This window comes from Colletotrichum abscissum (assembly GCF_030869225.1).
Source record: "Colletotrichum abscissum strain IMI 504890 chromosome Unknown Scaffold_4.1, whole genome shotgun sequence".
Classification (NCBI taxonomy): domain Eukaryota; kingdom Fungi; phylum Ascomycota; class Sordariomycetes; order Glomerellales; family Glomerellaceae; genus Colletotrichum; species Colletotrichum abscissum.
In genome coordinates this window covers 503,279-528,742 of record NW_026850320.1, presented here as the reverse complement: position 1 = coordinate 528,742, position 25,464 = coordinate 503,279, and the positions used below count along the sequence as shown (strand labels likewise).

The 25,464-nt window shown below is 49.5% G+C and overlaps 10 protein-coding genes across 10 annotated transcripts; 2 read left to right on the top strand and 8 right to left on the bottom strand.

Moving 5' to 3' along the window:
• Nucleotides 1-192: 192 nt before the first annotated feature.
• CABS01_02113 (pectate lyase Pel-34K) lies at nt 193-1,210 on the bottom strand (the record flags this gene model as incomplete). The annotated part of the gene is made up of 2 exons (XM_060535491.1): nt 193-836; nt 895-1,210. The coding sequence occupies 2 exons, from the start codon at nt 1,208-1,210 to the stop codon at nt 193-195; spliced, it is 960 nt and encodes a 319-aa protein (XP_060395796.1).
• A 1,042-nt stretch (nt 1,211-2,252) lies between these two features.
• On the bottom strand, nt 2,253-3,760 carry CABS01_02112 (major facilitator superfamily transporter; the record flags this gene model as incomplete). The annotated part of the gene is made up of 4 exons (XM_060535490.1): nt 2,253-2,417; nt 2,468-2,909; nt 2,959-3,206; nt 3,287-3,760. The coding sequence occupies 4 exons, from the start codon at nt 3,758-3,760 to the stop codon at nt 2,253-2,255; spliced, it is 1,329 nt and encodes a 442-aa protein (XP_060395795.1).
• A 508-nt stretch (nt 3,761-4,268) lies between these two features.
• On the top strand, nt 4,269-5,687 carry CABS01_02111 (aminotransferase class-III; the record flags this gene model as incomplete). Its single annotated transcript, XM_060535489.1, has 1 exon — nt 4,269-5,687. One exon carries the CDS (start codon nt 4,269-4,271, stop codon nt 5,685-5,687), a length of 1,419 nt encoding a protein of 472 aa, XP_060395794.1.
• Nucleotides 5,688-5,830: 143 nt separating this feature from the next.
• On the bottom strand, nt 5,831-8,092 carry CABS01_02110 (fungal specific transcription factor domain-containing protein; the record flags this gene model as incomplete). The annotated part of the gene is made up of 5 exons (XM_060535488.1): nt 5,831-6,184; nt 6,259-6,625; nt 6,687-7,287; nt 7,337-7,971; nt 8,061-8,092. The coding sequence occupies 5 exons, from the start codon at nt 8,090-8,092 to the stop codon at nt 5,831-5,833; spliced, it is 1,989 nt and encodes a 662-aa protein (XP_060395793.1).
• Nucleotides 8,093-8,661: 569 nt separating this feature from the next.
• Nucleotides 8,662-8,913, bottom strand: CABS01_02109 (uncharacterized protein; the record flags this gene model as incomplete). The annotated part of the gene is made up of 1 exon (XM_060535487.1): nt 8,662-8,913. The coding sequence occupies one exon, from the start codon at nt 8,911-8,913 to the stop codon at nt 8,662-8,664; it is 252 nt and encodes an 83-aa protein (XP_060395792.1).
• A 723-nt stretch (nt 8,914-9,636) lies between these two features.
• Nucleotides 9,637-10,954, bottom strand: CABS01_02108 (pectate lyase; the record flags this gene model as incomplete). The annotated part of the gene is made up of 6 exons (XM_060535486.1): nt 9,637-9,732; nt 9,800-9,977; nt 10,032-10,154; nt 10,211-10,249; nt 10,361-10,490; nt 10,549-10,954. The coding sequence occupies 6 exons, from the start codon at nt 10,952-10,954 to the stop codon at nt 9,637-9,639; spliced, it is 972 nt and encodes a 323-aa protein (XP_060395791.1).
• A 2,209-nt stretch (nt 10,955-13,163) lies between these two features.
• CABS01_02107 (uncharacterized protein) lies at nt 13,164-14,238 on the bottom strand (the record flags this gene model as incomplete). Its single annotated transcript, XM_060535485.1, has 3 exons — nt 13,164-13,669; nt 13,742-13,912; nt 13,968-14,238. 3 exons carry the CDS (start codon nt 14,236-14,238, stop codon nt 13,164-13,166), a joined length of 948 nt encoding a protein of 315 aa, XP_060395790.1.
• Nucleotides 14,239-18,803: 4,565 nt separating this feature from the next.
• CABS01_02106 (uncharacterized protein) lies at nt 18,804-21,235 on the top strand (the record flags this gene model as incomplete). The annotated part of the gene is made up of 4 exons (XM_060535484.1): nt 18,804-19,074; nt 19,242-19,472; nt 19,564-20,189; nt 20,240-21,235. The coding sequence occupies 4 exons, from the start codon at nt 18,804-18,806 to the stop codon at nt 21,233-21,235; spliced, it is 2,124 nt and encodes a 707-aa protein (XP_060395789.1).
• A 71-nt stretch (nt 21,236-21,306) lies between these two features.
• Nucleotides 21,307-22,275, bottom strand: CABS01_02105 (class II aldolase/adducin domain-containing protein; the record flags this gene model as incomplete). The annotated part of the gene is made up of 3 exons (XM_060535483.1): nt 21,307-21,396; nt 21,456-21,987; nt 22,049-22,275. The coding sequence occupies 3 exons, from the start codon at nt 22,273-22,275 to the stop codon at nt 21,307-21,309; spliced, it is 849 nt and encodes a 282-aa protein (XP_060395788.1).
• Nucleotides 22,276-23,218: 943 nt separating this feature from the next.
• Nucleotides 23,219-24,412, bottom strand: CABS01_02104 (uncharacterized protein; the record flags this gene model as incomplete). The annotated part of the gene is made up of 1 exon (XM_060535482.1): nt 23,219-24,412. The coding sequence occupies one exon, from the start codon at nt 24,410-24,412 to the stop codon at nt 23,219-23,221; it is 1,194 nt and encodes a 397-aa protein (XP_060395787.1).
• Nucleotides 24,413-25,464: the final 1,052 nt, after the last annotated feature.

The following is a 25,464-nucleotide window of genomic DNA, read 5'->3' as shown; positions in this document are numbered from 1 at the left end:
TTATTCAATTTCGTTTGATGACCGGGAAAAATGAGAAACTGAACTATGTTTAGAGTTTGTAATGCAATACGACAGTGAAATTGAATTCGATAGCTGAAGCAATAAGACTGCGGTTTGAAGTAGAGTGAATAAATTCTTTGTGATTTTATTTATATCTCTCTGTGACCGTATGCATGCTCCATTCTTCTCAAATCAAGAGCAGACAGAAGCTCTCGGGCCAGCATTGGCCTTGACATAGGCAGGAACATCCGCTGTAACAGTCAATGTGTAAGAATAGAGACTCTTGGGGTCAAAGGAGGTTCCCGAGTTTGCAGCCGTAGTGCCAGTGCAGCTCTTATAGGTGTTACCAGAGGCATTGAGTACGGCGCCCGAGTCCTTGGTCAAGGGGTTCTTGGTATTCTCAAAGAAGACATTCTCAACACGTGCGTTGGTGCTGCCGCGAGCGTAGTGCCCGTATGAAGTGACGCCGTAGAGATAGTTGTTGTAGAGATGCACTTGTGCCAAGTTGTCGGCGCTCGGGTTTCTCTGATTCGTGTTGTCAAACCAGTTGTGGTTGATGGTTCCACGAGCTGTGACATTCTCGGTCCAGCCAATACCGAAAGTCTTGTCGTGGTTACGGAAGATGTTGTTGGAGACGGTGAAGTAGGTGGTGTCCTTCCGAAGATCAACTAAGCCGTCACCGCCATCTTCGAAAAGGCAGTGGTCGATCCAGATATTGCTCACGGTGTCGGCTTGAACACCGTCACGGTCGTTTTCCACGCCATCGTTAAGGTTGGTGTGACCTATCTTGAGGTTGCGAATGATGATGTTCCTGACCCCGTTCAAGCCCAAACCACCTTTTGGAGCCGCCTTAGTATATAACGTGTTAAATGGAAGGACATGTTGAGGGTTTACCTTGATAAAGCTCGCCAGTGGTGCCCAATCCGATGACGGTCTTATCACTGGCAATCTTGATTTCCTTGCCGAGAGGGCTGATGGTGATACGACCGCTGATCTTAATCACGTATTTGCCTGATGCGCTGGCATACTTCTCGAGATCAGCTTGAGTAGTTACTGTCACTTCTGTTCCGCCTGCGCCGCCAGTTGTGCCCCCGTTCAGAGAAGCAAATCCAGTAGCAGAAGCGAGACAGCCACTGGATTGTCTCTCAGTGACAGCACCCCGAGCAGCGACAAAGCATTGGATAAGCACCACTATGGATGAGAGTTTCATGATTTTGTTTCAGCTCCACGAAAAGATGAAGAAATACTGCTGTGTAAAGAAGTAGCTTTGATATGCCAGGAATCGATTGAGACATGCACTGGTCTGAATTTAGATTCAAATCGGAACATGTATCCAGCTTATATTGACAAGCTAGATGTCTACCGTTCCAAGGCACGGAAAGCGGTTTCTTGATCACGTGGGCATCAACTCCAGGTATCTTCCGGAAGATCATTCAGCTCATCTGTCACTAAAAACGCCTACAACATATCAGATCAGGATCTACGGAGTCTTTTACTTTAGCCCGAAACTCGGTCTTGGACGTAAAAGCATTTCCACATTAAAGGCACAAGTCACAGACATAGCGGGGTACGAGGAAATGCGACGTCGTGGTTCATGGAAATAACCTTCTTCGATAATGCCATATGGTGATCATCCTAATCCATGGATGGTCGTTTGGGGATTTGCCAAGGGTTATCAATTTGAGGGGTGTTTAGTGTCACATTGTGCCAAGTAATCCAATATCAGTGATTAAACCCACCAGTAACACGAAGCTACTTCCCCGCATCGCTAAGTGGTATCATCGCATATGCGAAGTCCCGCCAATAAATGCTCCCCCAATTACCAAAGACTCTGATGCGCTTTTGAATGGCCATCGTCATGCCTGATTTGAACGATTGATTTTGGCGCCCAATGAATGGCTTTCAACGAAGTTATCGTGAGCATTCGTGGATCCAGTCTCTTGATTGGTTTGATCAGGCATGTCAGTCTGGTCACTAAAGACTCGCATCGCGCTTCGCGTGCGACCTTTGGGAAGTGACGATGATCCAGGCTGGAGGTATCAGTGGTATCATTATCCATGTTAATGCTGATGCTGAATGCTCGTAGCCCTCCATCTGAGCAGTCTCTATGCTCTGTTTACTCTCTATGATCTATCTGTGGTATCATACGTGCTAGTGTCAACTTCTAACTTAGTAATCGGCCGTTATTCGGTGCACTTTCGACAGAAATATGCTGTTCATTTACCCACCAGGTCATCTGATGAATCCTGTCATCAAGACCTCTCGGTTTTCTCCGTCCTCCGCGCAAATCTGATCCCCGAAACACATGCAAATCCCGCTAACGCCATTGCTCCGGCATAATATGCGGCAGGGCGAAACTTCTCAAGACCATCAACATCACCAGAGATGGAGTAAAGTCCTGAAGCAATGGGAGTACCCTAACTTGATAAGCAAAAGTTTAAGTAGTGCACGGCATATTATGACTTACAAAAAAGAAACCGCAGAACCAAGTCGTCCAGACGACGGGGATGATGCTGAGGGTGTTTTCTCCTCCAAATGTGGCGCTAACTGCGATAGGCGTGAGACTGAAGAACGCACCACATCCGATACCGTTGAATATGAGGTAGACGGAAAAGATGCCGATTGATGATGAAAGAGGCCAGACGATGAGAGAGCTCAGAGCCATGAAGAGCATGCAGATTGCCAGACTTTCGACTGGTCCCAAAAGAGTATCGGCAACCCATCCAGCTACAACACGGCCCAAGGTAGAAGCTAAGTTCCAGCAGGCAAGAATAATGATACCGATTTCCTTGGTGTAGCCCATTGACCTCGAGAAAATCGGAATGAAGTAGGGCGGGATGAAGAGCGGGAAGCAGGAAAGTACAGTGCCGCCGACGAGCAGGAGGAAGCGAGGTTCCTTAAAGCGATACCTGACACATGTCAGCCATGTTCAAGTTGTCGCTGTTTCCATCTACTTACCACTGTAGCTGACGGGAGGCTTTCTTTCCCGAAGCCATCCTCCTTGGCAAGAAGTAGGATGCAGGGATAGAAACACCCCACAGAATGAAACCCAGAATGCGGAACGTCCAAGAGACGCCCAGGTCTTTGACAAGGTAGTTGGCTACAACACTCATGATGGCAGAGCCCAAGCTGCCCCCACCGAAGACAAACCCCATGGCCAATGCTTTATGCTTCTTGAAGAGACCCATCGGGGCAGTCGAGACAGACTGGTAAGGAATGATATTAGCTGTTATGGTTTGCGCCAGTAGGACATTTGCAGACCCAGCAGGAGTCTTGTTGCACTCACAAAGACACAAAGGCCACCACCAAGGCCGAAGACGAGACCATGTAGAAAGAACAAAGCCACAACATGGTATGTAGTAAAGCTTGCGAGAACTTCACCCAAACCCATGAAGAAACCACCAATCAACGCAGCCAGCCGATATCCTATCCTGCTGATGATCTTGTCGGAAACAATACTGAAACAAATCATGAAAGATGTCGCCATTGATCCGACAAATGTCAAGGTTGTTAGACTAGAACCCGTCGTCTCGACGAGCTTGACTTGCATGATGCCCCATGAGTAGATCACTCCGAGGTAGACAAACATGGTAAGTGACGATGCAGCAACCGTGACCCAAGCTTTCCGGTCATCGTAAGTCTGCTGCTCCACTTTGGGAGTTGAACTTGCGGCTTGGTCGTCACTCGAGTGGTCGGTATCGTGCCCATCTTGTCTTTGGACGACTTGTCGCTCGGGGTAGGTGCCTTTTTCGTTGTCCATCTTGGCGAAACTCAAATGGATTCGGCAGAAGCTGTCAGAAGCATACTCTCTTCGAACTGAAAGTTTCAGCCTCCTCCCTGAGAGGCTTCGAGCTTATCATATTCTCGAGTCTGAGTGAGAAAATCGAATGTTATAAGTCGGCTTTCGGCTATCGGGTTTACGTCAGAACCGAAATCAGAATTTCTCACGCGATAATGCGGTTATCATCGTCTGCAGATTTTATGGAGATGTCCAAAGTGGATTCTCTATTGTAATTCCTCCGATGATTTTGACGCGGGCCCACCGTTGGAAGGGCCGGTTGGGCTCCGTGAACACGGAGCCGCTGGCTTGTCGATCCCGATGATTCTCGGATTTCAGCACTAGCGCCGAACAACGAAGGTCTATTTAGGAGAGTTAAAGTGCCGGTTGTCTCTTTTCTCCCACTTTGTTTCGGGGAACAGAAACCACATAGAGAACTTACACATTCATCTCACCTCAAGTTATTATTCTACAGTCCACATCCCTCGCCATGGCTCCCGCAAGAGACGACGAGCTGTTCACAGCAGTCAACGCCGACCCCCCCACAGTCAAGAATACCAAGACCAAGGGTGGAGAAGGTCGTCTTATGCACCGATCTTTAATACAGCACCCCTCCATGGTCGAATCAGCAAGTGGTATCTACCTAAACCTCGCCAACGGCAAGAGAGTCATCGATGCATGCGGTGGTGCTGCTGTAGCCTTGATTGGCCATGCCAACGAGGAAGTCATTCAAGCTATCTCGGACCAAGCCCGAAAAGTGAGCTACGTCCACACGCAAGCCTATACGACACAGCCGGCTGAGGAACTTGCCGACCTTATCCTCGATGGCAATCCGCATGGTCTCGAGAAGGCCTTCTTCGTCTGCAGCGGAAGTGAAGCCGTCGAATCGGCGCTAAAATTGGCCCGTCAGTACCATTTCGAAAATGGTCAGCCGCAGAGGAAGCACTTTATTGGCAGAAAACAAGCGTACCACGGCAATACTATGGCGACCATGTCGATTTCAACAGTCGCATCGAGAAAGGTCCCATACGAGGGCTTCTCCTACCCCCACGTCTCATATGTTTCACCAGCATATCCGTACCAATACCAGAGAGCAGATGAGACCGAGGATGAATTTACGGCTAGGCTACTTGCCGAGATCGAGGACGAGTTCCAAAGGATTGGCCCAGACAATGTCATTGCCTTTGTTGCCGAGACTATGGTGGGCGCTACCGCAGGCTGCGTGGCACCCCCTGTCGGCTACATCGCTGGTGCTCGTCGAATTTGCGACAAGCATGGCGCTCTTCTCATTCTCGACGAAGTCATGTGCGGCACCGGACGCACTGGAACTTACTTCGCTTTTGAGCAAGAGGGCATTGTTCCCGATATCGTCACAGTCGCCAAGGGTCTTGGCGGAGGTTACGGCCCCATTGCCGGCGTTCTGATGCACGAGAAGGTCGTGTCCATGCTGAGACAGGGATCCAACGCCTTCAACCACGGACACACTTACCAAGCCCATCCCATTGCCTGCGCAGCCGCGTTGGCTGTTCAAAGGATCGTGAAGCGGGACGACCTCGTCGCTCGCTGCGCTCAGTTAGGGAAGCAGCTTGAAGTGCTACTGCGCATTGAGCTCATCAACTGCAAATCAGTCGGTGACATCAGGGGAAGAGGTTTGTTCTGGGCTGTCGAATTTGTCAAGGACAGGGAGACAAAGGATACCTTCGATCCCAAGCTGCGATTTGGATTACGAGTTCAAGAGCGGGCCTTTGAGAAGGGCGTCGCTCTCTACCCCGGCGCTGGCACGGTGGATGGCTCGAGAGGAGATCACGTCCTACTTGCTCCCCCGTTCACGACAACAGAGGAGGAGCTACGTAAGATTTGCAGTGTTTTCAGGGAAGCACTGGAGGAGATTGAAGCGGAAATTCTTTGAAAAGCGGCCATGACCAGGGACATGCTGATGCTGAGCGTGACGCATTTGCCAGGGCAGTTCGACTTCGGACTTTTGTACATAGTTAGTTCAATAATACCCATTCTTGAAAAGTACCCACCACTCAAAGCCTTTGTCCAATGCGGCTAGCCCATCGTGAACATCTCTGAAGCATCGACATCTTCCAGCATTGACCACCAATTCGGCCAAAGCCCTTGATCATCCATACTGCCAACAGCGTCTATCAACGCTTGTGGGTTTAACCCGCCGATATTCTGATTCGCCTTGTCGCCTGAGACATTGTTACCCTCGCCGGTGCTGACGGCGCCCCGCTCAGCGTTATTGATTTCCTCTAAATGTTGAGCAGATCTATCGACTACCCGAAATTCATGAACAGACTGATGTAAGACACTGAAGTCAAAGCGAGATCGTCCGCGATATTTCTGGGCGTCAGACGTGGCTCGTTGGTACATCAACGACCCGTTCTGGATGGTCTTGAGCTGTTACGCGTCAGTCATAAGTAAAATAGCGGTGTTCTACTGGGACTACGTCTCCAATGGCATCCATGACTCACCCATCCGTCCCCGAGGTCCCAGACTTCGCGAAACTTGTTGAGATACTCTATACTCCAATTCATGTACTCTTCCGCCCTGGTAGCATAGCCAACGCCAATTCTTGGGAACATGAATCCATATAGATTGATGTAGCAAGATGAGAACGCACAGAACCCAGCGAAGGGCGTCATGACTGCAACGCCACATTCTGAAGCTTCTCGAAGAACGCTGGACAGGTGGCCTGCTGCTTCGAATAGCTCTTTTGCGCTTTGTTCCCACCAGCCCAGGGGAGCCTCAGCTTCAAGAGTAGGGGGATCTATGGGTCCACGGGGAGTCATGTCAATAGTCGGTAGGAACGGAAAGTATTCTCGCTGAAGCATGACAACACTACGGAAATTTCGTGTTAGCCCAGGGAAGTCCCTGCACATGGGGGGAAGCTTCGGCAAACCTTTGGTAATAAAGTAGATTTAGATAGACGAAGGATTCACCATAGCCAAGTGTAGCGTATGCAGCAACGCTGTTGGCCGGATAGTGTAATCGATGGTGCTGCTTCGTTCTCCATTCCTCGAGTCTCCGACGCCAACATGCCACGGGTGATGTAGGAACCCAAGGGCAGTTCTCGGGTAAGCACATGCCTGGCGCTTTACGCCCGTCGTTGAACACAAAAGCCATGACATCAGAGTAGATGTCGAACCCATCAGCCATGACCCCAAAACTCTGGTCCAAATCAAGATACACCGAAGTTGCGGTTCCACTCGATGTGAAATTTTCCCCCGCACCTTCAGCTTGCGCTGACGATCCTGGTCCTAAAGCAAACTCGGTAGAAGTAGGTGGCCGCGGCACATTCAGCTTTGCCATCTCCTGTTTGGGAAGCACCCGTGGGTTGTATGTTCCCGAGCTCACCATGCAGTCCATAATGAAACATGCCCAGAATGTCCTTGTCTCGATTGCGGGAGTGAGGCTGTTTTGCTCGCTGCGTTGTGGAATCTCAAGTGGAAAGGGCGCTACTCGCGAACTATGAAGTAGTTGCATCATCCGAATTGCAATTCCTGTTTGATGTCAGACAGATTCGACGCAAGACTTTGGAAGTTGGCCTACCACAATGCATCCAGGCCTTGTGGAAATCTCGCGTGCCCCATTCATACAACGTAAGAATAAGGAGGGCCTGGATGACTTTGACATCTGGTGGCTGGAGTATGCATGCTGCTAGGACATCACATGCATATGATGCATATCTTTCGCTCGGAAAGAGGATCTGCGATCGCAGACGATCCGAATCCGGCTTCTGGGTCTTGGTCATTGCAAGAACTGTGGCCAACAACGCCTTACTTTCTCTAGGGCAATTGGACCCAAACGATTTCATGAAAGATGAGGGGTGAATAACGCGAAGCTCAGGGAACTTGCGCCAGAAGGCCTCGAGAGCGATGTAGACAACATCTTTGGGGATTTGCTCGAGATGGTGGTCCATTTCCTGCCTGCCATCTCGAAACTCCAATCCCGACGACGGCGTCGCCGGGCCCCGTGAATGGGGCGCAGAGAGAAGTTGTCGCTGAGACCCAATGTCCTGATCATGGGATACAGATGAAGCCTCTTCCGTTGCTCGCCGCGCCCGCTTAGCCGCCCGTCCATTCGGCGCGACGTGGGGTCTGGTCAGTACACAGTCCGATCTTCCCGACTTCTCGCATTTGGTACACGGCGGACTTCCGCTGTTGACGCACTTGATCTTGGACCGTCTGCGGGGTCATAAAAACTGGGTCAGCGGCCGTTGCATCGGATCCGATCGATCGCCGGAAGCGAGGCCGGAGACCAATGGGGGACATACCGGCAGAATTCGCAGGAGAGACTGGAGCGCATGTTTTCCGATGTTATTTGCTCAGTCGGTTTTGGTTCGAAAACCGAAAGAAACGGGAATGCAAGATTCGGATTACGGATACAATTTTTTGGACGGGCGCCGGGACCGGCTTTGTCATTGTGGATCTGCAACCGGTGGATCCTGACTGAAAGCTTGCTTCTAGTGTCCGGTCCTCTCCGAAGAGATGATAACTTTGCGCTACAACAATTCGAAGACCCCGATAACAGTCGACAAAAATGACCTGCTGTCGATATGAGTAATACTTCTCGCCATCGTTTAGTGTTTGAGTAGAACAAAAGCAGGACAAAGCTCCCTAGATCAGCTTGTTTGTATCTTGATTCTCACTGAGAGCCGTCGAGTTGAGCATGGATGACCCTTGCTCAAGGCCTACTTATCTCGGTGAGGCGATATTTAGATTGGACGCGATGTCCTATCTTGAACTATATATGGAGTCTGCGGAATAAGAATGAGATATCGCCAGCTCTGGGGACACCGCACTCAGTTCTCCTCAATTCAACTGGATCATCCGAGTTCTTTTGCCTGTAATATAGGACGAGGACTTTGAGCTACGCTATCTAAACTCGGTTTCCGTCGTCGTGGGCAAGCAAGGATATGCTGAGCCAACTCTTGAAATGATTTTTGTTGCACAAGTCCCCCTAGCATAGCTCGGAACCGCAGACACGTTCGCGATGACCGTCTTGGTAAAGTTGCCGCAGAACTTCTTACCTTTTCCTAAACGCCCGGGAGTGCTCGTAGCTCGCAGAGCCCGTAGGCGATGATCGGGAACACAGGTCTTTGGTTTGCAGGCTCCGCATTTCGTCATTTTGATAAGAAGCCACCGATTCGGGCTGGATTCAAAGAGATGAACCCAGACTTGAAAGAAGAAGCCCAGACGCAGAAGTTGGCCGAGGTGACTGGGGCAGATTGGGATGGAGCAGAGTCGCAAGGTGGTTTTGGCAAGAGGCTATATACGCCATGTAACCTCAACATTGAGTGCATATTACTATACCGTTTACTAGCTTTCGACAGGAGTGATGTCTGCCACCTAGAGCACAGGTACCATAGATGTTTCTGGGAAACATGTCACCCAACGTTAACAAAGTACTAAGTAAGCATGTCAGGTGTATTGAGATTCTGTTCGACGCGATCAAACCTCGAGAAACACAATTTGGATCTGCCGGCTGGCGCAAATCTGAGTACTGATGCGTAGGAAGGTCTTGAAAACTTTGTGTTCGGCCTGAATCGAATCGCCGAATAACTTATCGTTGGCATGCGATGGAATGAGTCATTGAAGTGCACCAGGGCGAACGAGATGTTCGCCGCATCGCCAGTCGTTTGATTGTTTTCTTTAGCGACAAGTAAGATACAGATAAATGGATTTGAGTGTACAATTCAGCTATGTACAGTGCAAGCTACTACGTTCCACGAGCCAGAAGCTTCCAAACCTCCCACCCCTTGCTTACGAGCCTGCAGCTTCGAACCAGCAATATACAGGTTGAACCAAGCCAACTTATACAGATCGTTTGGTCGTCATCATTATAGACGATCAACAGGCCGTGGTGAAGCTTGTGGCGACGCAGTAAGTGCCGTCAGGGCCACTGCCAATCTTCGTAGGCTCGGCACCGCTGTTATTTCCGGTGTACTACAGTCCAAAGTAAGTAAATCTTCCTTGTACATGCAAAGAGATGTCAGGCTTAGAGTCATCATACCCTATCACAAATCTTGTTGTCATCTTGGCAACAGCTAGTGACCTTGCAGGTATCGCCGTAGTTGGTGTTGATGCCGCAGAGGACTCCACCGTCCTTTGCAATCACGTTGTTCATGACAATGTTGCGTGCACCTCCATTACCGCTGCAGTTGCCACAGCTTCGGACGACCTTTCCGTAGCTGTTGACGTTTTAGCAGGTTGCATCACGGCAAAAGACGATGAGTTTGACTCACTCATTAGCGTAGAAGTTCTTAATCGAGACAGTTCCAAAGCCGTTGAATTGGACGATCTTGTCCGCGGCCTTGAAGGCACCACCGCCGTTGACGTAAGAGGTTCCGCTGGTCTGCTTCAAGGTCCTGGAGTGAAAGCTATCAACAAGAAATGAATGCACAACTGATATAGAAAGACTCACAGAGCATCCTCGCAAACGTCTTCCCACCAAACGTTGTTACTATACACTGTCAGTCTGCTGTTCTCCATGTCTTCTCTTCTGGTGGTTTCCATACAGTGTGCTATAATCGATCAGCATCGAAACTCCCTTCAAAATTGAGGAACGACAAACCAAGTTCCCTTGCAGTGAACACCCTCTGCCTGATCGGGCCCAATAATGACGTTCGAGAGGGTGGCACCGGCCTCAAGCACGAACATGGCATCAGCTTCACCTGTCTCATCTTGCTCAGCGCAAACCCTAGCTGCTCTGGAATCAGTATTTGATCATCCATCATTCTTTTACTCGTCTTGACAACGTACGGCTGCGGTCAAACTTCTTCATGCCGCCATCATAAGACTGTCCAGCAGAGACGGTGATGGCCTTGCTCGTAGAAGTAGCTCCAGTGGACTTGGGTAGAGTGGTAGTAACTCCGGTGGGCGTAGAGCCTCCTGCGGTAGTAGTAGTCTTCAGCGTTGTAGTCGGCGAGCTACCACCAGCACCACTGTAGGCGCAAGTACACTCAGCGGAGATTAGACTCGGCTTCTGCGAGCAGTTGGTAGCCCAGGCGGGTAGAGCGGTGGTGGCAGTTACGGTGCTCTTGGTGAAGGTGGCGCAGAAGGTCGACGCGGCGGCGTTGGACTTGATGTAGCTGGCACAGGCGTTTGTGTCGGTGTTTAGGCAGCCCAAGGCCGCAGGAAGGAGAGCAAGAAGGTAGTATTGGTGCATCTTGGCGTTGTCCGGGAGCAGGGCGTTAGGAAGTCTTGGCTCTGGAGATCAGGGGTGAAGCTTGATGATGTGATCTTGGTTCACTTAGGGATATAACGCTGTACTTATAGCTATCAAAGTCTTGATAAAGCAATGATTCGATAGTCAAAATTTCTCTTGTTGCTCCCAAGTATCGAACATACCACCCAACTAAGCATATCCTAGCCCATTCGCTATCTTCAGCCTCATATCTGATGTATGAAGGAAAATGTTTTCCCGCACAGGATTCCACCAGTAACGGACCATAAAAGTGTTTTCAGATGAATCAGTAAGTATTCTGGACTTGGTCTACCTGCAAATAACTTGCCTTCCCTTTTCCGAACACCCTTATATGGCATAAGGTAAGCTTAGCTCGACGCAGGGGGTTATCACCGGGACGCATCCGAGTCTACCCCACAAACCCGGAGATACTGCGCTAAGTCGAGATCCTACGCAGGCTATCGCTTGTACTTTTCGATCTGTGTGTGTGTGCGGTTTCCACGTGTACATCATTAAAGAACAGTTGCCCATTTGTGGAAAAAGGCACGATGATCGAAGGCAACCCTGAAAGTAGGTTCGCCTTCCGCATACATATGTAGTAGACACAGCATACCTACACATAGCATACCGTCTGGCATAAGTTTGCCCTTCCAGGGATAATAATCAAGGTCGCTTGAGGTATCTCAACTGACCGCGTCCGACGCTCACCAAAATTCGTATTTCACATGGGAAATAGGCACTAGAGGTCGCGATGGGCAATCCATAATTCTTGCCCATTCGCAACCAAAGTTGTGATTTTGCTGCGTATTTCCATTCCGCAGCTTCCTCATGGTCAGTTTCGGGCTGTGGGATGTTAGAAGGGTTGATCAGTCTGTGGATGGAATTTGTTTGTCGATGGCACATAAGCATAACAAAAGCCACCAATGATGACGCCAGACTCAACCAGGGTCCAAGCCACAGTCATCACAAAGCACCACAGACGCGGGGTCCAGCCTTCCGAAGCAGGTAAGACTGATTGTAGGGTTACATGTAACGGTGGGCTTGTTCTAATTGCGCGGTCTGATCTGTCCGCGTGGTCTTGATCTGCGGCCTGTCGAGGTAGGCGTAACTAAGTAGTGAATGGGTTTTGGGTCATGTTGTGATAAGACCCATTGCTATTTTAACTTGCCGTCTTGAACCCGATCTTGCTGCAATACTGAGAATTCCCGACAGCTCAAGTAATTGCTTTGAAAACCCGTGATATACACTTCTTAGTATCATGCAGATATTATCGAAAATGTTTTATCGCTCTTGGCTCGTCATCATATGGATCAATCACGGGTTGTGTGTGTTTTCCAATTGTTGGTTGATATCCTTCCATCCCGTCCCTTTGTTCGTTTTATAAATGCAAGACTTATCGGTTCTTGTTGTATTTCGGAATTATCAATTCCGTAGCTGGAAAGATTCTTGCCGCAGGTAGTTTTCATCGTCTCACATTCCTGTTTGATCGATAACATGCGACTCGCGTTCAACTCAGCTCTTTGGATGTCCAAGTCGCTCTATTATCCTACCCAGGACCCTATATTGTGATGAGTGACGGCCTTTTACTACGTCTTAATTTCTTGATGCTCGTCGATGAACGATAAAGGTCGATGAGCTTGCGAGGCAGTCCTGCTTTATGCACACTTACGCACCTGCTTCCATGTCCATATCCGAGGTACCTTACCCTGGATAAGGTACTTGTCCCAAAAGGTCGAAGGAATCGGGTGTAATCCACCGTCATTTCTCTAATTAGAGGTTCTGCTGTTAGTTTCCTTTGAAGTCGAAGTTCACGTACATATATTCTCACAAGGCAGGAATTGAGGCGGTATTGAGCCTACCTTTCGATACAGTCGGTTGAACTAGGTGTTTCGCCATACCGATTATGCACTGGCTGGCGTTTCAATGGGGTGACATGCCTACCCTCATTTCTTTGCGCATCAAAAGATCAATGATTAATTGCTAAATGTTCAAAACCTTTCCACCTATTCAACATTCATTGCTAAACAAATACGTTAATAGCACGTAGCAATCTACTCTGACAGTGATTGAACGCTGATTGCATATTGTCATAATATCTTCACTCCAACGCCCCCAACGTGACGGAAGCATTGCTTCTTTGAAGTACATATCGCTTAAACGCCTTGATCCCAGTCGTTTTGATAGTCGTGACTCATACCCCAAGGATACTATCCTCACTGCCTGACATACGTGATGTGCTTTGTAGTACCGTCTTTGAGTTTACCTGCCCACCCACTCGATCTAAGTTGTAGGGGTTTTCTGTCCTGTCTTTCGATTTTGAATTGTTCGAATGGAACCCTGATCTCTCATGACTATGATACTGATAACCACCTGGCTTGTTCCGATTTGCGGCTTCCCGTAGAGCACGAGGAGTAAACAGGGGTTTCAGTGCAGGAACACTGGCGCATATTATTCCGATATTGATCTCCGACATAGACCAGATGTTGATGAGGATGCTCTCCTGGAACAGATCCTTGGCGAGGGTATATGTGTAAATCGTGTGTAACCGGACGATGGATGTTATTGTTGCAAACACGCCAACGCCGAAAATGATGCCCAGCGCGATCTTTTCTCGCCGCGGCCGAAGAATGCCCATAAGTGTTTTGATGGGGAGGACGAGGATCCAAATGTCGGTTACGATGTTAAAACCGGATGTAACTGGCCACCGTTAGCAACTAGTCTGACAGGCATAGATGATCTGTGGATCATTGTCGATGGCTGATAACTCACAATAGAAAAAAGCGGTAGTGTTGATACACACTCCATTCACAGTCCCGGTCAAGTCCCACATTTCGTAGAGTGGTTGACACTGAGATAGAGTGACTCCAATACAGATGACGAAGAATAAAAGATGAAATACAATGGTACATATGCACAGAATGTTGAGCGACCTGGTGCCAGCTACCAGTAGAGTCAGCATATGACACGTTCACCATCATGTTATAGAAAGACCTACCAAACCTGAGATACATGCACAAGATAGATATCTTGATTGCTGATATGCAAACATAATACGTAACTTGAATTGCCAGTGTATTCTTCAGGAGATTTGTCATGTTGTCGAGGCTCAAATCCTTGGAGGGGAAGCCGATATGATTGGCCTTTCCGACAAAGATCTCTGCGAGGTAGGCGAGAGTGAATACCATTCCAATGATCATTGAATAATCATCGAGGCCAGGCTTTCGGATAAGAACTGCTCGAACAAATGTCCGGGCAATGACAACCATGGCTACACCGTTTATGTCAGTTCTCACGTTGTCCGAGTCGCTAACCAATCGACTTACTTGAAATTGCTGTGAAAAAACATGCTGTTATGATGAGGCTATTCTGCCTCACTTGGTCGGAGGCCATACTGCTATGCTCAAGTGGGACATGCCCCTACAAGATCCTTGTTCTCATCGAAGAGCGTTGTCTGTCTTGGCTGATATATAAAATCTTGTCTTCCTTCGTTATATGTGGATCCTCGATGGTGGGCTGGCAGCGGCACAAACTAGGGGATGGGGGCAGTATTTCCTTCATACATGTACAATAGGGCTAATAATTGAGAGCGAAGCCGAGTGGGATAGATTGGAAGGAGGAGGGCGAACTCTCTTTTCAAACCCCATCGAGAGGCATGAAGACCAGATGAGATGAGAAGTGGGACCTTTGAAGGGGCCCCAGGCGGCATGCGACGCTGGAGGGATGGACGGGGCCATGATGCACAAGCACAGACAACAAGCCGCGCTGCCGCATTCAGGGTGGGAAACGTGACGGATCGCTGGATAAATGACGGCATCTCAATCTCCTCACAATTTACGCGAGCTTCGACTGGTCTCCCTCGCGTGCGTATTGCGTGGAGACTAATGTCTATGCCAGGCTTGTCAGGCTTGTCAAGGTGCGTGCGATTCGATCCCGCCTTGATGCTGCACGCTCCAGCCGTAATGAACGGGCTGCGAGAGGCTGCAGGTCTAGCGTGCAGGCAGAGCTTTTGCGAGCTTTCGGAAGAGAAGGAAGAGGGCCGTTGCTGAAGCCTTTCCGGAATGGGGGGTTCTGCACCGAGACTAGCGTCCGGGGGACCTGCAGCAATTCACGGAGGTTTAACTAAGGCCGGGCATGGTCTGACAGGAAACGGCCCAATGGCGCTGGGGGATCGAGCTAGGCTACACGGTAACACGGTTGGTTCGCAGCTCTACACAGGTGGTGGCTGATTCCTGACCCCCTTCTTCGCTTGTTCCATTTCGTGTTCCAGACGGACGCCGAGGCAGTGCGGCTTGCTGGAGCGGGACAAAGGAGGGGACCGGGCAACGGCAATCTTCGCTGCGGCACCAGACGGCAGAGCGGGTGAAGGTGGTGTGCTGAGAGCGTTCATCTCGCCTTTGGCTGCGACCCGAGGCACAAGTTGTTTGATATGGTGGCCGGTGGTCGAACTTTCTCGGCTTTGGCAAACCATAAAACTAGACCCCATTGATAGTGGACTAACTTTTTGACGGCCTGATGATGCCTAGAGGAGATAGGCTCGAGAGAATCGGGGCGGTTTTGGATATTAGGCGAAAGAACGGCAAATCATGTATTCAAGCCACCATCACTCCAACTTGCATCTTCAAACACCACCCTTGCGGCTATCCAAATCCATGGATGTCTTCCGTTGCGGCTGGAGCGAAGGGTGCCTTGGCTTGGACTAGGTGCTTGGCTTCGAGTGATCTGATATGTTGCGTCTTAGGGTTCAGCGGCATCAGGGGTTTCCAAGGACAGGCATTTCGGTTACTTCGGGTTCCCAGTTCCCAGTGCCCATTGACTTGGGTTTCCCCTGGCTACAACAAGAGATGCTCGGTCTCGTTCGTGGCCAACAAGCAGACGATCGCAACGTCACTCAGGATATCCACCGTTATAGTGTATGAAAAGAAGCGGATTTTGCTCTAAACTAGTGCGAATGGACACCTCAATCTTGCGGGAGAACGAACCCCGAACGCGATTCGATATGGACAGCTAGGGTGGCATGTCACTACGGACCAGACAAGTCCTTTTGTATCGCTTGTTAGCACAAACGGTAAGAAATAATACTGGTTGATAAGCGGTTGCGCCGCTAAAAAAAAAAAAAAGTCGAGAGATCAGGCTGAACAGAATTTGAGACGTCTATGGCGAGTCGGTTAAGGTGTTGGAGAGCAACCAATTTTGGTTCCACATCGAGCAAGGACAGGCACTCTTCGCCTAGCCCCTCTTTCTGAAGCTCTCCCTGCAATTCCACGCGTAGTAGGCCCCTGATCCTTGAAGCTTCTTCTCAGGAGGCCAAAGCGTTTCATGTCGAAGGCGATGATGAGGAGTATGCTGGTGATGCGGCGGCATTGCATTGTACGAGCCTTCGTCCGTTCGATCGAAAACATAGCCGCGTACGAAAAACCTACGAAGATATATACGAAGAGACGTTCCAAGAGACGTGGAAATGCCTCGGCCATCTGATTTCCTAGGCTATCTGCAGGCCTTGGTCCATGTCGCTTCTGAGTTCCCATCGACAATCAGGTCCGTGTTGCGGGACGGATAGCATGCAGCGGGCCAGCGATCCCCAAGAAATTGCATGATCTGCGCAAGTCTTCGACTCCCCTGGTCTTTAGTAGAAATTCTCCCTCTACCCGTGCCTCCCAACATTCAACCTTGACTGCTCACGAGCCCAGTGGATTGTCATTACCTGGTGCTCCAAGCGCAGTGAAAAACCTGCCCGGCCTGCGATCCTCCTCATCACCGGACTCGCTGCAGCTCGGTTCCCGGAACGTCGATAGCTCAGACCCTGACCAGGCGTAGGGCGTCGGTAGCAATCGACACGATCAGTGACCTTCGCGTTGGCCAGTCATAACAGGCCATCAGCTAGCCACTTTTTCTCGTACGACCCAGCTCTACTGGCATGACGTCCAGTTACTCGAAAGCCCTTCTTTCCTCGCAGCTGGAGTTTCAACATCATGAGGAAGAAAGACAATGATCTAGCTAGGTCCACCACCTAAGACTCCACCTCCACCGTAGGTAGCGCAGCGCAGCAAAGCTTTGCTAGCTATCCTTGGCGGGCCCTTCCATGCCTGCGAAGAAGATTGAAACGATCGTGAACGCGAGTCATGAACGACACCTGTCACAGCCCTACAGACCCGCATTGAGTCCAACACCAAGACTAAATTATTTCTGCAGGTATTATCTGGTGCAGATAAGCACCTAAAACATCAGACGTGGACCCTCATCACGACGGCGACGCCAAGGTTTCTGCCCGTTGGAGGCGAAATCTCTAAGCTGTTGCATGGTGCACTTACTCTCTTTCAACAGCAATCGTGCCTCCATTCGACGTTGGCGTAGACGCATTGGGACCCTCCGCAGACTAGCTCCGGAGAGAGTTTCCTAACAATCAATGGTTTTTGCCAATCTGTGAAGAATGGAACGAACCAGCGATAGGGCCCTCATTGTTCGCAAGTCTCGGGAGCACATTTTCATGCACCTCCATCCCCATCTCACGACTATATTTCATCTTCCTCGCACCTAGACTAGCAGCATGTCATCTTCTCCGTTTACAGCTGCTTCCGAGAGGAATTGATTGTCATCTCCATTACCACGACTCTTACGTGTTAGAATTGGCCAATTTGCATGCGCAACAGCAGATTGCCCTGAATCAACGAGCGCTTGGTTTGATGATCTACAATGTCACTGACCGTTGAGGTCCATGTGATTACCAAGCCCATTCCAAGCACGGATCATCGTACACACAGCCACTCGAGTAGAAAATAAGGTATTCAAAGAGCTTTGATCAAACCTTGAATGGTAAGTGACCTCTAATCTGCGGCAGCTTCTACCGAGCCGCTTTCAAACGTGATACGAATGACTTGTGACAAGGTTTTCCCGAGCTCAATGAGCAGAGCCCAGCCCTCGGCAGGGCAGTTTCATAGGGCGATAATTTTCATAAGGCTAGGTAGAGGTGATGTAAAGCAGCTCTACGGGTACTTGTGAAACCTTGGTTAAGCGAAGGCTTCTAGCCAGCGAGCGATGATTTGTAGATGTCTGTAGTATAATTACAGGGCTGTAAAAGCGTCCAAGACCCTTCGTACGATTACATACTTACAACTTAGCTTCCCCGGACAGGGTTGTGAACTTGTTACCATATCACTAGCTGATTGCTAGCAATACAACCGTCTCTAGTCTTTCTCCAGTCATTTTCACTGCGATGCTATCCAGACGATTAGGAGGGAAAAGATTTGGATTATTACGCGATTTGTTTTTACCCTTTATAAAAGTACTCGTGTAAGTATTGACCCCTTCTAGCACTTGATGGAATATTTTGCTGTGTGGCATACCTTTAAACTACCTAAATACACCTTTTATACGATAAGCAGCCCCGGCCAAAGGAACCACCTCAGCAGAGGAGGCTTGTGCTCCTCAGCTTTCGTTAGCCTTGAAATCTTAACTCTGTCTTGGTAGAAAAAGTTCCAGATCCAAAACGTTGAACGGCCAGTGGCAGTTTGAAGAACTTGAAGATATCCAGCCAGAGCTTTCGTCACGTACCTACCAATCAGCTAACCACCAAAAAAGTCCGGATTGCTGTTCGAAGGTAACCACCCTAAGACTAATCCTCTTATCCCATGTTCATGAATTATCAGTTCCTTAAACTAGTTTGTTTGAATGAATTGAATGAAGGTACCTTATTCTTTCAACAACTGATTTCGGATTTAGCATCCGATGAGTCATTTCCGTGTGAGTCACCCACAATCTCCCGCCAAACTATATTAGTTTAAGCTAGCAATAGGTGGAAAGTCTTCCTGTTGTCTTCGGAACATTCGATGATGTTATGTCATTTTGGGACCTAATTCTGTTCGGTTACTATAACGCAATGGCAAAATGCTTGACATGTCGGAGAAGAAAGGTGCGCTGTGACGCAGGTCTTCCTACTTGCTCAGCGTGCACTCGTCTAGGATTGATATGCCAAAGGGTGATCTCTGAAAGGATGCTGACTTGGCCAGAACCTGATCAGCCCAGTGTGGGAAGTGATATCTCACCTTGGAACATAAGCTCGCTACAGGAGAACATTTCGGATCGAAACAGACAAAATTACTTCACAGGTGCGTAGACATGCCTGGCTCATAATCTACATAAGGTGAAATCGGATGTTTGTTTCTTCTCTGATCCAGACTCTACATGGTGCCAATGCGATTATTCAACATCAAGCCATCTCTACCAGCATATGTCATTATTGTCACCACGTGAGAAATTAGCTAATATTGATTAGTTGAGGAACTAATTGCCACATCCGAGCTCATTCAACAAACAAGAAATCGGATCGAAGTCGATATGATTTGCCATCAACTCGAAGTGATATCCAATGAAGAAAATCCCACGACGTCCTCTATTGGAGCCTTCTCTGTTATTGTTCCTAAGGATACTCAGTTAAATAATGGGGTTCAGACGCCCAAGGACTTCGATTTCAATATGAGTTCAGACGCCAGACTCCTCGATCATGGTGCGTCTTCCTATAAGGAGTAGTCATTAAGAGCCACGAGTTATCCCTCGCTAGTGGCTTCCTTGATTATCACCGGCTTACAGAGTCACAGTGGAAGAAGTTATAGTCACTGGCCAGGACATTGGCCACACTACGCTACAGTCAGATACAACCGAGCAGTTGAGCGAGTTACTTGTCTTGGACTCCGAAACCAATGATTCTCTCCAAGAGTTGCTTCCCGGCTCGGTCGTACCTTCACCTGGAGTCGCTGCAATAGTCAACGCCGGAGCCTTCCCTTTGGTACATGATTTCGACTTGATTCTGACAGGTCCAAAGACTTTTACCAGCTCCCTACCGGAAACGACGTTCTTCTTACTTGATCATTACAAATCAAACATGCTGGATTCTTTTACTCCAAAGCGCAACCGCTGTCCACCCTGGAAATTTCTGCACCTGCCCAGCGCCTTGCAGGCTGTATCAGAGATAAGCATCTGGGGCAGTACAGATCCCGTAAAAACATCTTTGCTGTATGGAATCTTATCGGTCTGTGCATACAACCTAGAGGCCTCCTCAATTACCAACGAGGAGGTCGCCGGTTTCTGGGGTCTTGCAGCCGCCGAGTTTTCTCAAACTGCTAGGGAGCAATTATCGCTCGGTAGATTGCCTTGTGCAGAAGACTTGTGGCCGAGCCAATTGAACGAGTTTGTGATGGCGACGATGAGTATGAATACAATATCAGTGTGTTTTGAACTTCCACTACCCTTTGTGCTGAGACTAACGTAATCAAGGTCATGAGCGGCAAGTTCAACGAAGCCAGGGCATTCCTCCTCGCAGCTGAGCGCCTTATGGAAGAGCCATGTGCGGTCGAACCCCTTCAAAGCCGAGAGGCAAAAGTTCTCCGCAACATGCTTCAATATACCCGAGTCTTTGAGGAGACAACACACATTTACCCAGAGATGAAGACACCCGCCCACTGCACCAGTCCTAGTTTACGGCTACCAGATTTATATATGGATGAACCTCCAAATGCACATTTCGACGTCAAGTTTCCATCTTTAAGAAGTAGAGTTTTCATGAAGAACCACGATCCCAGACATTTGAATCCATACACCACGAATGTTCCAAACACTCAGGAGGCTCAACAAAATCTGTGTACGACCACAACCTTTGAGGGTATTTTTGGACTACCCCAGCCTCTTGTCAGTCTCATATCACGTACAACCCATCTGATAAACGTTCTTAGCGATGTTTCGACCGGACTTGAGACTCCTGGAATCGTCGACATCATTCGAATACTAGAGCATGACCTTTGCGCATGGACTTTCGAAGGGCACGCCACAACTGCCCCACATCAGAGGCAAGATGTCGAAGATCAGCAAGAAGCTGCCTTCGATAATGCGAGAGAAGCAATTTATGCAGCAGTGGAGATATACTTCTATCGAGAAGTTCGTCATGTCAACCCAACTTCAGTTCAGCATCTTGTCGAGAAAGCGTTGAGGCATCTTCTCGATTACGAGAGAGATGCTGAAGAGCGCGGCAACTTGGCTGTAGCGGGGGTGTGCTGGGCTGCCTTTATCGCTGGATGTGAAGCTGAAGGAGCCTCTTCGAGACAAAACATAGCTCAATTTCTCTCACGAATTGCCCGAAAGAGCGGCACTGGTAACTTTAGAGCTGCATCGGAGTTTCTTCCTTGCGTGTGGGAATCAAGGATGGGGTTGGACACGTTCGATCAAAGCTGGAGAGAAGTGATGAGATCATCAAATACGTGTCTCATTTTGTCGTAATACATATTCTCAAGACCTAGGCTCTTCGTTTCCATGCTCCATACCTCCTTCTTAGTATTTGATCTATCCATTTACTCTCCGTGACTTTCTGATCCAAATTTGAGTCTTCGCAAAAATATTTCATTCTGTATCTCCGGCTGGAACTCGCAGTACAGCGAATCCTAGTTCAATAGAGTCAATGAATAATCGTTTGGCTTTCAAGGAGGGCACTCTCACTCACCGAATCGCTACTTGTCTCGAAAGTGTGCTTGGCTGTTGCATCATCGATGCATTTCTTCTCGAGGCCGTCCTTTGCAGCCGCTTCCACTAGTAGCTGTATCTCACAACAACGTTCCATCAGTGTGAAGAGATAAGCGGCCTCGTCAACACTCTGGCCGACGGTGAGCAAGCCGTGGTTTTGCATGATCAACCCTCTCCCATTTAGACCCAATGCCGATGCCACAGGATCACTCAAGCTTTCTTCAAAGACTAGGCCACCATAGCTGGTGAGCACCGCTTGAGCATCTCCATAAAACATGGCAGCGTCTCCATTCAACATCTCAAAGGGGCGTCCAAATGCCGACCAAGCTTTTCCGAATCTAGTGTGACAGTGGCACGCGGCAACAACATCAGGACGGGCTCTGTGGATCGCAGAGTGAATGAGGAACCCTGCCGCATTCACTGGACGCGATTTGTTTCCTCCAATGACTTCTCCCTGTTCGTTCACCAACGCCATGTCGCCAGGGGTTAGCAACGCAAAGTGAACGCCGAGGCTATGAAGATAGATCAGCCTTGTAATCATATCTTGATAATCCAGTGGATGAGTCTTCTTACGGATTGAGCCAAAAGCTGTCGGGGAACTCTGGATCCCGAACGGAAATATGCCCGGCCATTCCCTCGCTGTAGCCTCTGCGCGCAAATACGTGGAACGCATGTGCCATGTGATCCAGCATGAAGGCGCGCTTGTCGGAAACGTCGGAGAACGTAGGCATTGCTTGCATGGTGCTGCCCTGGACGATAGCATCGAGCGGTGTTTTCTTTTGGTCGCCTAAGGAAGACATTGTGATGTCGTCAAGCTGTGCCTTCGTGTCTGTGCTTGGTACGGTACCCGAAAGTTATGTGAGATCACCGTGGCTCATCTAAAATGAGAGAGCCATGAAGTCGTGGCTTCCAGTAGCAAGTTTCAGTCCTCCTGGAAGATTAGAGGCTCAATTTATAATATTGCGAAACTCGGTTTCGTGAGAGAGACCGAATGGGTCGTCGAATACTTTAGTCGTCATCGGCCGAGCTCGCCCAAACCAGAAAGCAAGGTGGGGAAAGGGGGCCCATCCATCCGTCTACTTACACTGAAAGGTTTCACGGGCCCAGGCCCCGGGTCCAACATCTATTGATGGGACTAAGCACTAGGAGTGCATGCAGATTAGATTGAGAGGTTATATTTACTGATGATTCGCCCAGGTTCAATATGGTACTGTTTTCAGTCATTTCGGCCGACCTTTCCAAAGCTTTTTCCAAAGCTTTACAAAGAAAGGTGGGTCATTCACCTCTAGAACGAGGTATCCCATCGACTGCTACAAGGCGACAGTACATCCGAGTGCGGGGGAAGAACTAATTAGGCATTATTCCGATTTATTTCTACTTTATCTATAAATTAAAAAATTTATATCTCGGAGAATTTAGAGAAAAGATGGAGACCATTGTGCTGTCGCCTTGTAGCAGTCGATGGGATACCGATCAGCATGCCTGAGGGGACGGCCCTCAACATTTGGTCAAAAATTGACAAGCGTCTTGCTAGCACTGAATTGAGACAGTGTTACTCTATCACGGTAGCCTTGGATGTAGACAGAATTCTGCTGCTTCAGGTTCAATGGAGGAAAGGAATTGTGCATTCAGTCGATCTTTGTTCTCTTCGATAATGGGTATCTACTGTAGACTCCGGCGTCCATTTTGACGCAAAGCCTACTTCAACTCTTTAGCCGGTTAATGAGATTCGATTTCGAGGTCTTAGACAGCCTGACAAGCTTTGACTGGGATTCCCAACAATCTGGTCAACCCGAAAAGTCTACCCATGCTCTCCTTGGCTCCAACCCTCAGCTCCTTTTTCACGGCACTTCTCAAGGACCCCTTCCAACCAAGGAAGGCCTCGGTCGTTGGCGCCCAGCCGCGGGAAAGGCCAACTTGCGCAGGCTGCATCGTCATCCACGGCGTCTTCTCACCAACCAATTGGGGTGGGTAAACAGCCGAGAGCTGCCAAACTTGCGCCGCCGAGACTGGCACTGGAGAGCGGGCAACCACCCAGTAGAATCTGCTCAGTGTATCAACGCCGCCGATCAAAGCTTCATCAAACGCGTCGGGGTTCCCGCTCGAGGCGCGAAGGAATTGGAAGTACACCTTTGTCAGGCGCAGCGCATCGTTGGCGCGACAGTCGCGAAGCTGAGGCGTGTCCGCAGTCCACAGCGGCGTGTAGTGATATGGGTGATCGGGCTCGCGGGCGTTGCCGAGGTCGCCGAATTTCCACTTTCTAGGATCGTGCTCGGATGTTACGAAGATGTTGTACAGCTTGACGTCGTCGTGACACAGGTCGTGCGTCATGTGTAAGCTATCGAGTGCTGAGAGAAGAGACTCGAAAGATGGTCTAAACATTTGATCAAGCTCACGATACGAGTGTCGGTCGCCAGACCTACACAACTTCTTTGCCAGGTTTTTAAGGGTGCCTGACTTGAGAAACGACGAGACGAGGTGCCACTTTGGAGCCCCTGACGGTTCCGTGGCAGCTAAGAAGTAGTCTTGGACAGGGACGAAGTGTTCTCTGTATCGCTCATCGTCCAGCAATGTCGAGCTGTCATCGTGTCCGCCCATAATCAGACTCGCAGGGATCTCTGTGGGCCATCTTCTCGCAGACGCGTCTGTTCCTTGAATGCAATTCCGAAAAGGACTGGTTTCCTCATTGTAGACTTTGATGACAGTATCGTTAAACGTGAATGTTTCACCCTCTCTGCCTTTTCCAAGCTTCTTCCAATGGCGCCGGTTGTCCAGTAAGATGCCACGTGCAGCACTTGTGGTATCGGGACTGACTTCCCATCCGGTGCTTGAAAGTATTGCCTCGTCGTAATCCGCAAGGGGTGTGAACTTTGTCGGGAGATACTTGACTTTCATGTCCTCTCGATAGCGGAAATGAAGGTCCAACAAATGATACATGGCGACGATGGAAGCAATTACTAGGAACCGAAGTGTCATCCGCGCGGTGAACGACTTCAGTCCCCTCCGACGAGCCCCAACGGGGCTCCAACTGCGAACTGTCATCGACAAACGTCGACACGCTGTGATGATTGAGTGTGAGGATCTTTGTAGGAAGATTCGTGAATGGAAAACTAGCGGCAGCCCCTTCCGTCCACCTAATAAAGACGGCCGCCAAGCGGCCAAGTGCCATCAGAAGCCAGTAGCTCATCCATGTCATTTGCGTGAGCCGACTTACAATAATACCAGGGAGGGATAAGGAAGCGAATGAGCTACGCGACTAGGACTGTTCCCCGCCGTCATACCGCCAAGGGGTTGCCACGTAGTCTAGCCATCCCCGTCTCGGGAAGCCTACAACCTCAAAGCCAAGTTTATGACAGCCCAGATCTTGCTCATCTGGGCCGCTGAAACAGGTGAGCTTTTAGAGGTGGTTGCACCCACAACCTTTCTCTGCTCTGGTGAGCCCCATGAACAAGGCGGAACCCGGGCCAGCTCAAGTCATGACAAACATGCGCCCCAAGCTTGGCGATGGCTATTTTGTCTCCTTGCCGACGGCAATTGTAGCGTACTTGCGTCGAGGAGTTGGACCTCCGAAGTGATTGCCGTCTCCTGAGTCCATGCGTTGTCGATCTAGGATGTCGGCCAGGTATACCTTGGAAGCCAATCAAACCCCCAATAGCGGTTCCAGAAACCTGCCCAGGTGCTGCATTTGGGGTTGATATTTCGCAAGCGAACACGGCACGTGGGCACACAAGTTTTCGGAACCTGGTCCTAGCGGGGAACATGAAGCACGGTAGACCTCGGGATGACCTCAGTCTTTCCTCCTTTAGTTGAAGCCGGAGGGCTCCTTGGGTGCGGTGGCACAGGTGAGAAGGCGAAGTCAGATCAAGGTTGATCTGAGGTGCGAGACAGAGGGGAATCTCCCTAATACCCCAACGAAGTCAACCTTCCTGCGAGGGCTGATGTCATGGATTCCCTGCCCATCTCCCAACCCACCAGATCAATTATGGATA